The 10,596-nt window shown below is 33.1% G+C and overlaps 2 protein-coding genes across 3 annotated transcripts; one reads left to right on the top strand and one right to left on the bottom strand.

Moving 5' to 3' along the window:
* The first annotated feature begins 824 nt into the window (after window positions 1–824).
* LOC107954451 (transcription factor TCP4) lies at window positions 825–2,748 on the top strand. Its single transcript, XM_041086895.1, has 2 exons — window positions 825–2,298; window positions 2,384–2,748. The coding sequence occupies exon 1, from the start codon at window positions 920–922 to the stop codon at window positions 2,252–2,254; it is 1,335 nt and encodes a 444-aa protein (XP_040942829.1). The 5' UTR covers window positions 825–919; the 3' UTR covers window positions 2,255–2,298; window positions 2,384–2,748.
* A 1,518-nt stretch (window positions 2,749–4,266) lies between these two features.
* On the bottom strand, window positions 4,267–9,205 carry LOC107954450 (protein IQ-DOMAIN 1). Of its 2 annotated transcripts, none has more exons than XM_016890008.2 (6): window positions 8,973–9,205; window positions 8,792–8,895; window positions 8,543–8,713; window positions 5,169–5,399; window positions 4,825–4,938; window positions 4,267–4,727 (listed from the first exon to the last, which is right to left on the bottom strand). In XM_016890008.2, the coding sequence occupies exons 2-6, from the start codon at window positions 8,864–8,866 to the stop codon at window positions 4,461–4,463; spliced, it is 858 nt and encodes a 285-aa protein (XP_016745497.1). In that variant the 5' UTR covers window positions 8,867–8,895; window positions 8,973–9,205; the 3' UTR covers window positions 4,267–4,460. The 2 variants fall into 2 exon arrangements, with proteins under 2 accessions (XP_016745497.1, XP_016745498.1); XM_016890009.2 differs by having other exon boundaries at window positions 8,543–8,698; window positions 8,973–9,180.
* Window positions 9,206–10,596: the final 1,391 nt, after the last annotated feature.

Below are 10,596 nucleotides of genomic sequence, written 5' to 3' on the forward strand. Positions count from 1 at the left end.
TCCCTATACTATAGCTATTAAGCTATAAGCCCTATATATATTTTGCTCTTCTTAACAAACCAATTTTTTTCTCTCTTTTCGTTTTAGTTGTAGCTTGTCATGAAAGAGTTTCTAGTTAGTACAGTTTCCCAAGAAAATCCTTGTTGAGAAGAGAAAATTTTGTTTTTGTTGTTGTTGGAGGTGGGTGGCCAAGTGTTTGAAAACCCGTTTCGTTGCTGAATAGAATAGTACATAAATAACAGAGAGCTCCTATATTGCCAAAAGCTGAGTTTTTTAGAGAGATAATAGAAAGAGAAACAAGGAGAAAAAAAAGATGGGTTAGGCTGGGGGAATAATAAGGGCTGGGGTTTTTTGTTTTCTTTTTAGTTGGCAGGCTTCGTCAGGGAAGAGTGGTGGTGGTGGTGGGTGGGGGGGCCGGCCGTTTGGTGTGTGTGGTATGATGGAATTAGAATCATTGAATGGCAGTGGCTTTTGAGAGAGGTCACAGTATCAGGTTTCAGTGTGGTGGCAGTAGCTTATACAGGGAGAGGATATTAGCAAGCAAAGAACAACTACAACCCACTAACATAAAAAAGGTATCCTCCATTAAAAGCTGGAACAGCAAAAGCACCAGAGCCTGACTCTGGATCCTCAAAGGCATCATCATCATCAGCAGCAGCAGCAGCAACATCAGAATCCATCTCATATAGAAGGAGGAGAAGAAGAAGAAATTGCGAGGAACCAACAGCAAATCTTGTTTCTCCATCATCAACAACAGCAAGAGCAACAGTTGTATGCAAGACTGGAAACTCAAGTACTACGAGAGCAGCAAGGGCAACAACAACAGCAAGAGTACCCACAACCACCCAAGAAACGCTCTTATCTGCCGTCGGCTTCTACTTCAACTTTTGGTTCCAAATCAACCCAACATGCAAGAAAAATGGGAGATAGCCACCACCAAGCTGCAACATCGTCAAGATTGGGGATAAGGCACTCTGGAGGGGAGATCGTTGAGGTCCAAGGAGGTCACATTGTTCGGTCAACTGGAAGGAAAGACCGTCACAGCAAAGTTTGTACTGCCAAAGGTCCTCGAGACCGACGTGTTCGTCTCTCAGCTCACACCGCCATCCAGTTCTACGACGTCCAGGACCGACTTGGCTACGATCGTCCTAGCAAAGCTGTGGATTGGCTTATCAAAAAAGCCAAACCTGCCATTGACGAGCTAGCTGAACTACCTCCTTGGAACCCTGAAACTTTGAATACAACCACTTCGATCGCTAAAACTAGTAACCAAGAAGACCAAAACGCGACAACCGCAACCGACAATGATAAGCCGTATCAGTTCCACACCAACCATAGTGGAAACCTGGTGGAAAACCTTGCTGCTGGGTCGGGTACTCGGAGAAGAACGGCTACAATAATGGGGAATGAAGTTCAAAGTCTTCAGCAACAAGAAATGGGAGATAACCCCAATAATAATTCGGGTTTTCTTCCACCTTCTTTAGTTTCTGATGAGATAGCGGATACAATTAAGTCTTTTTTCCCATTGGGAGCCTCAAGTGAGACGCCGTCTTCTTCCATACAGTTCCAGAATTATCCGCCGGATTTGTTGTCGAGGACCAGCAGCCACAGTCAAGATCTTCGGCTTTCACTTCAATCTTTTCCGGAGCCGATTCTTTTGCACCACCACCACCACCACGCCCAAGCTGCTACAGCTCAGGCACACCACAGTGAACCTGTTTTATTCTCTGGGTCCAGCCCATTAGCTGGTTTCGATGGGTCTTCTGCTGGGTGGGAACATCACCACCAACACCCAGCGGAGATTGGAAGGTTCCAGAGATTGTTTGCCTGGAATAATAGCGGTGCTGCTGCTGATAGTAGCGGTGGCGGTGGTGCTGGCGGCAGTAGCGGTGTAGGAGGAGGATTTATCTTTGGCACTCCTCCTCCGCAGTCACTGCTGCCGGCTTTTGGCCAAAACAGCCAATTGTTTTCTCAGAGGGGACCCCTTCAGTCCAGTAACACGCCCTTGGTTCGTGCTTGGATAGACCTGCCAATTTCCACAACCGACCAACACCAACACCATCATCATCAACAACATCACCACCATCAAATCCCAGAAAACATCCATCATCACACTGCTTTATCTGGCGTTGGATTCACCACACCTGGTGTATTCTCTGGGTTTCGCGTTCCAGCACGAATTCAGGGCGAAGAAGATGAGCACGACAGCATTGCCAATAAGCTGTCCTCTGCTTCATCTGATTCTCACCATTGATCGAGTAAATCGGAGAAAAGGCCAAAATCTTTCCCCTCTATCAGGTATTACAGTCCAAATTCCTGCCATATAATGCTCTTACAAGCTTTTCTTTACTTGTTTTAAGCGATCGCCTGATTGGTCTTTCAGCACTAGTTGATTGTTGACTGTGAACTGGATGAGAAGATAACTATACTATGATGGATCCAAGAATCAAAGACTAGTTCGAGGGAAGATTTTGGTCAACTTTGAATCAATGGCCTATACCGTGGGAAGAAGAAATCTGGGTGGATTTCAGGTTTTTCAATCCCCGGTTTGTTTAGTTTCTATCAGTTGATTGTGTTGTAGCTTAAATTTATATTTGAGTGAGCTCTTAGAGCTTAACAATGGTTTCTTTTTCTTGTTGGACTTGTCATGTTTTTCATGTTACCAATCAATGTTTGCTACTGTTTCCTAGAGTTACTATTGAGATGGGAACATAGTTTGTTCTAATGCTGATTTGGTTTTTCCCTCAATCAGGACTGACTGAGTTTAGCATAGTCTCTCCTTCTTTTGAATATTTTCATGAAATAAGGTAACCCCGGATCAGCTAATATCCAAAAAGTCCTTCGATCTGATACAGAACAAGAGAAGCAATCTAGACTCGTTTCCTCTCTTTAGAAATTGTCAATTTCTCCTGTAGATGAAAGTGAACTCTTCCTTTTGATGCCTTATCGCTTATGTATGAAACAGATTGATGCTTCGAGTTTTGGGGGCATTGAAAGAGAAATCATTTTCTGCAAACAGTAGGATCTTTGGATGCAATAGAGTCGTAGATGATTCCACTGTCAGCATCTCCCTGGTTGAAAACAATGTTTAACTTCCCCTTATAACTCTTTTTCTTTAGTGTCATTTCACTAAATAGTGGTTTGTTTTAGGATGCCTTGGTTAGAATAATTGAAAGCTCTTGATAGCAATAGAGAATGCCAAACAAGGATAGAAATCAAAACCCCGAATCTGGAACAAAAGGAATAATCAACTAATCACCATCCTAGACAATCTCCAACTGCTAAAATTAGCAGAATTCACATAAGCCCTATTGGACTTTGTATAAATTCAGCTACTAGATGCTTTAATATGAAAGATGGGGTCGGTCCGAATAATGCCCTGATGCATACATCAGGACTGAGACCAGGTTGTAGAGGACACCTAATCAATGAGCATGTTAGCAAATAGAGCAAGTGGGGCTATAAATGGAGTCCATCTTAACCAGGAAAGAGGGGGGAATGGGGATGAATATAAAGAAAAGCTCAATTATGGAAGAATAGTAGAATGCACTGTAAGGATAGAAGATAATAGATGCCACCAAAATTTTGGTGTTTGCCCATCTGTAAATGGTCCCCTACTCCCTGTAAATCTGAGTGCCTAATATATAATTATCTCTTCAGTCTAGCTGGAAATTCTTATTTTCTTTTATTAGCATAAAAATATGATGACCAATATACTTTGGCTTCTATTGATATTTGCGGTATGGTTGTTGGTATTTTAGATGAATGATTATTAACACCAACAAAAAAACACAAGTACTGTCATTTTTTTAGATATGATTTTATTCTATATTATAGGATTATTTTATGTAGTGGAATGTTTAAAGTTGGGATTTTTCAGACCATACCAGATATAAATTTTGAGGTGGAGAGGTGGTTGGATTGCTGAGCTTCTTGTTGGCATGTAGTTGGGGGAGGGGGGGCTTACCTATGATATGCATAATTGCATAATGCAATGCAAAAATGAATAATATTTAATTGTATGATAATTAATGCATAATGGAGTCATGAATTGGAGCATTATGCGACTTTCCAAAAAATAATAATAAGACGAAAGTTCAAAGAATTGGCTACCTATTATGGTTGCTTTTCTTTCAGTTCGGTTGAAGTTGTGCATTGAGAACTTATTTGAGAAATGCAAATTTTCAGGGTTTTGTGCTTTTAACCATAGGATTACTGTAACACACAGGGCCGTTTGTGAATTAAAGTAGAGATTTTGAACCCGGGTTTAATCCAAATAATTTAGTCATTTCACTCTTGAATTTCATGGTGCAAAAACCCTGTTTGTTATTGTATACAATGCCGTTGCAAATCCACACAAAGTACAAGACAAAAAAATCGTATTGAATCACTCCAAAAATAGCTAAGAAAAAAACAGCTTTCATCCGTCAGTGACAAAGCTCCATGAAATATCATTGATTTCAGCCATCGGATGGGGCACCGTTTTTGGCTTTTGGAGCAACTTTCCCATTTGGCAAACAGGGTTTCACCGAGGCCAAAACTTTCATCTCTTTCTCCGATTTGCTTGCCTGCCTGCCATGAGTTTTCTTTGGGTGAATAGGCTGAGAATGAATCCTCACCTCCCATGGCCTCGCCGCTATCCATCTCTCTATCCAGCTCCAACCCCAGTTCTCCTTGCCTGCACCATAGGATGCTTGTCCAAGATATTGGCTCGCATTTGCCCTCCACTGCAAATTCACTACGATCGGTCACGAAATAAAAGAGAAAGGTTGCAGAGCGTAATGTTATTTCTTAGAAGTGATTAATGAACCCGAAGTTTGTAACCTGATGGGAGAAGGCATATGCCATGGCTCGTTCGCGTTTAACTGCTGCCTCTTCTCTCTGTTGAATTCTGGAAAGAATTTCCTCCATAGTTTCAGACCCAGCACACCATTCTACCTGTAAAACACCAAAGCATGATACTTTGATTCATAGATATCAGCATTTTCGTTTTCTTTTCTTGCTTACCAAGCAAAAGGTAAGGGTTACTCTTACATTAATGCCTAGTCTGCAGGGCTTAAGTCTTAGCCCTCAATTAATGTAAAAAGATGGATGCCTAACTAATACCACTAGTTTCTTAGGCAATTAAAAGTTAATAAAGCAAAGTAGGCAACAGTGATTATTAATACCTCCAGTTCATGGAGTTTAGCCTCAAGCTTCATCTGGTTTTCCATTTTCTTTTGTTTAAGCCTGCCTTCTGTAACCATACATATTCTCCGAGCTCGGATTTGAGACTGGACATTGCACCATGAATGTAAATAGCTTAGCGTGCTTGTTGTTTGTTTCTTCACTGTATGTCCCTGTATCAATATGTTCTTGAATCTCCCCGCATCTCTCAGCCGGCGGACTGCTTTTCTTGCCTGCAAAATAAGTTGTAATACAAAATCCGTATAAGTAAATTATGTTACACCCGAGTACTAGTACCAGGTATTCAATTTTAAGATTAGTTTAATTTTGTGTATCAAGTAAAAATATTAAATTATTTGACTTATATGTCAAAAAATCTCTTAAAAATGCTAAAAAAATTAACTAACCCTTTGTATTAAATTCGCATTCAAGCCGTTAATAAAAAAATCAATTAAGCCCCTTCGTTAATGGTTTTTGTCATTGACCGTTATTAAATTTGACGGGCCAATCAGAATGTGACACGTAGTAGCTTCCGGTTTAATATAATATTTTTCCATGAAAATAAATCAGAAAAATATAAAAATTATTAAAAATATCAAAAAATTATTAAAATTAATAAAAACTTATAAAAAATATAAAAAAATATTTAAAATTTTATAAAAATTCTTAAAAACTTATTTAAAATTTAATTTAAAAGACAAGATCCACTTTAAATATAACTAAAAAGGAAGTATTTTGAAACTCAAAGAGCTATTTCAAAGTCATACATGTTTTCAGTATCTTTTATATGATAAACTAGTTTTCTTACCTGGCGATACACGGGTTTAGTTGTATGTATTAATTAGAATATATTAAAATTATTTTAAAATTTTTGTATAAATTTACTTTTATGATTAATATTATAAATAAATTTAAATCATTTTATAATTTTTAATACGTTTTTTAATTCAATATTTTATTTAATAAAAATATTTTCTTAAATTATTATTATATGATATATATATACAATTTTCTAAATGAGACAGAGATAAAAATGTGTTAGTGGAATCTATTTATTCGTAATATTCTAAATATATTATTTGCATAAATGTTAATATAAAATCCATGAATCACAATTAGAATAAAAAAATCATTTAGCATGAGTTATATAAAATCTACTTATTATTTTTTAGTAAAAAAATTATTTAAAAAATCAAATCAGCCCCAAAATATATGAAAAACAGAAATTTTACCGTATTTAACACAATCATATACAATTAATAAAGCTATCTTCATTAAAAATAAAATTGTAAAATACATATTTTTATTCCCTTTAAATTTGTATTTGCATTAATACTTAAAAGTTTTAAAACATTTTTAATTCTCTAATCACAATAAAACTTGAAAAACTCCGTGCATCAAACAAATTGATTGTGTATATTTATTAAATATATATATATATATTTTTACAAATTTTTCAACATTTTGTATATAAAATGATTTTGAAAAGTGAAAAAAAAATATTTAACGAGAAGTTTATATTTAAAATTGTAATATTTTATAAATAGGTTTGTCCATGAACCAGTTGAAGCCTTAATATATAAAAAAAAATTTCTCAGTTCGGGCTTGGGCTCGACCTCGCCTAACCCATCCGAATAACTCATTTCCCTATTGTAAAAAGGGATAAATCTCAAAATTATACATAAATTTTGGTCTAATGAGTAATTTTATACATGAACTTTGATTTTGTGCAATTTTATACATGAAATTTTGATTTGATCAAATTCTCACAAATTATTATCATAATTATTGATATAACACCATTTTATATTTATATATTACATACACAAATAATTATATTTATCCATTATAAAAATAAACTAATGTATTTGTTTCTTTAAAAATGTATGATTGAATAAAAATTAAAATTTTATGTATGCATTTGAACCACAATCAAAGTTTTATGCATATAATTGCACAAAATCAAAGTTAATGTATTAAAATGCACATTAAATCAAAATTCATGTACAATTTTAAAATTTATTTATTTTAAAAATAGTAAAATATTAAAAATATATTAATTTATAGTAATATTGGGATATTTTACAATTAAACTTCAAATTTCAAATAAAAAATTTGTTTAAATTAGGCTCGAGGGCAGAAATGAATCTTTGCCCATTATTTTGGATGAAAATAGTTTATGTCTATTATTAGTTGAAATATTTAAATTTATTAAAATTAACTTTAAAATCTATGCCCTGAAAATTTTCAGCATATTTTAATTTTTGAAATTATATTAGTGTAAAAAATTCCAATCAAGTAAACAAATGACAAAAAAAATCAAGTAAAAGTAAACATTTTTAATCTATTAACAATATCTTAAATTTTTTAATATGTTTTTAAACTGTTAAAAATAATTTAACTCTATTTTTATTTTTTAAATTATTATTTTAATTAAATATTAAAATTTTTTATTTTATTTTTATATTTATATTTTTAAATTATAATTTTAAGAAGTTAAAATATTTTTTTAGTTTACTTAATGTGGGTCAGAAAATGTTTTTTTTTTTATTTTTATAGTGTATTTTTTTCAAATAAGTAAAAAAAACATTTTTAATTTTAAATTCAAAATAATTTTTTAAAATTAAGATTAAATTTAAAAATATTAAATTTAACTATAAAATTATCTTTAAAAAACTATAAAATTAAATAAAGAAAAACATAAATGCACCACATATATAACTTATGGATCTCTATATATGATTTCCAAATTCATTATCTGCGTTAACCATGTTTTTCTAATCTGAACCAAAAGCCATTGACGTTTATTATTGTGCGTTGCCCACAAATGGGGCTATGCTTTAGTGAATTATCATTATTGTTTTTGTGCCAACCTAATATATATTGAATCATTCCCTATGACCTACCCGACACTACTTACAAATGCATGAATATGATATATGGAGGCAGTTAGTATTTGCTTTTTTTTTTACTTAAAAAATAAGTCAATTAGATCCAAGTGCATATTAGTCTTATTAAGAATTTCATCTATTTTTCTTATTAAAAATATGATTTTTATACATCAAAATGAGATACACATAGCAAGCCACTTGTAACTGCCTGGTTATATGTCAACCACACTAATTTTTAACGGTAGAAATGGATAAATCTTTAAAAAAAGGGATTAATTTGCTCTTTGATTTAATACACAGAGACTAATTTATTCATTTTTTAAGTAAAAAGGACAAAATGCAATCTAACTCTTAGAAAAAGGACTTCCATGATACTTTTACCAAATATGATCTAATTTGCAATTTATACATTTATATGCAAAACCACCCAAATGTCCACTTGGAAATATGTATGAAATTGGAATTTGGCAAAAAATTAAAAATACCCTGTAAGACCGAAATGCCTTCTGAATTTTAGCAGCCGCTCTTTGTTCAACGGCAATTCCAGGACTGCTTTGTGAACTCCCAGCCGCTGCCACTTCAGGACCCTCATGTTCTTCTACCCTTTCATCACCATTTGATTTTTCATTACTCGAGTGTACCTGTATTGATGGGGTCTGTGACCATATTAGTGATATGCAGTGTCTAACACGAGCATGTTGGATTAATGCGTCATTGCAAAACACATGTACTACCTTTGCTTGTTTGGATCTGTTTGGTTTATATTTCTTTAAACAAATGAATGATCTAAGCCAGTTTCCTGAACCCATGGATGATCACCAAGATGCTTATAATAAACCTGCTGGCACATAGAAATATCATTCCAGGGTGATTAGAGATATATCAAAATCTAAGTTGAACAATCATGAAGCTTACCAATATTTACAGAGCTCGAAATGAGTGAATCAATTGAAGCAAATAAACCAAGCAGATGTCATTTGAAGCAATTTATTAAGGACTGAAAAGTAGTGTTTGCAGCATGAAAATACAAATAAATAGATTATGGAAGCAAACAGACGAGGAAGAAGGGGGACAAAAATTGAAGTTGGCAAAGATTTGTGGGGTGGAGGTGTTTGATGAAATATTATCTTTTAGTACAATGCAAGAAAAGCATAAATAGCAAAATAAAAATAAAAATAAAAATAAAAGACAGGAAACGTACATGCATGGTTAGGGTTTCATTCTATTGTAATGACAACTCAACCATATTGATATTGCTGTTTGATCTTTTGGAGGATCAACAGTCTATATCTAGTAACTTAAATCAAAATTAACAGTAGTTTCTCAAGGTTATATATATATATCATTGAATTTTGTGATTACATTGTTTGAGCTCTTTTCACTTAATCTGAGGAAGAAAGATGGTATAGAGAGAGGGTTTTTTTTTTAACTCTTAAGAATATGCAAATTAGTACTTTGTGGAGTATAACTTCATTTTTCTTATGGGGCTTTTATTTAATAAATTTCTATAGTTATTGAAGTCATAATTGGGTAATCATCAATAACTTCAAAATTTTCTCTTTTCTTTTTCCTTATTATATGAATCATTTTGTTTAATCCAATTTGCTCCAACCCTTTTTTCCAAGCACAAAAGAAAAGTAGCTAGTTTGAGTAATCTTAACTTGCAAGGCTCAAAAAAAGTAGCCCATCTCCATCATTCCTCAACTTATATAACCCTTACATCAACTTCAACTCCAATGAAATATCTTTTCAAACTTTTTTCTTAATTTTACTTATTTTACTTTTAAAGCATTCACGTCTTTTCACTAATGTGACCAACTTTTTTAGCAATTTCAATCTATTTTAGTATTTATATTTCGTATCATTTTGATATAATTTTTTTTTCAACAAGATGGTATTTTTATATATATATTTAGAAATACTCGTAGTCTTTCTTAATCTATAAATAAAATGATAATGTATTTTAATGTATTTAAACTCATGTCCTCTTACATTTGACAACAATATTCATAACAATTGAGTTAAGATTTAATCGGTTGATGTGAAATTTTTTAATTTTATATACAAAATACTAAATACCATATTAAAAATAAAAAAAAATCTTTTAATACAATAAATGGATTAAAACTCCACCGTCTATCACTAGATAATTTGTCTTTGGATATTTGGTTTGATAATTAATGATAATGAGTTTAGGTGTGAAAAGTAGATAATATTGGCCCTCCTTTGATGGAGGCCCAATGCCCTCTAGCCAAACAATGAGAGAGGGCAATGAACAAGGAAAAAACAACATTTACTCTTTATATTTGGCAAATTTTTCTAATTTAATTCCTGAATTTTTTTTAACACATTAGTCTTGGAAGGTACTCTAGTTACTTCAATTTCAAAATTAAGTAAACTGGTCTTTCTAAATAAAAGTATTGAAGTAATTTAATTCCTATCAATTTCAAAAAAAAGCAACTAAAGACAAGTAATCACAACGTTAATGTCTTCCACCAATTGTACATTTACACATTTACACAAATGTTGCAAGATAAAT

Source organism: Gossypium hirsutum, chromosome D01 (assembly GCF_007990345.1).
Source record: "Gossypium hirsutum isolate 1008001.06 chromosome D01, Gossypium_hirsutum_v2.1, whole genome shotgun sequence".
In the NCBI taxonomy this organism is placed as follows: Eukaryota; Viridiplantae; Streptophyta; class Magnoliopsida; order Malvales; family Malvaceae; genus Gossypium; species Gossypium hirsutum.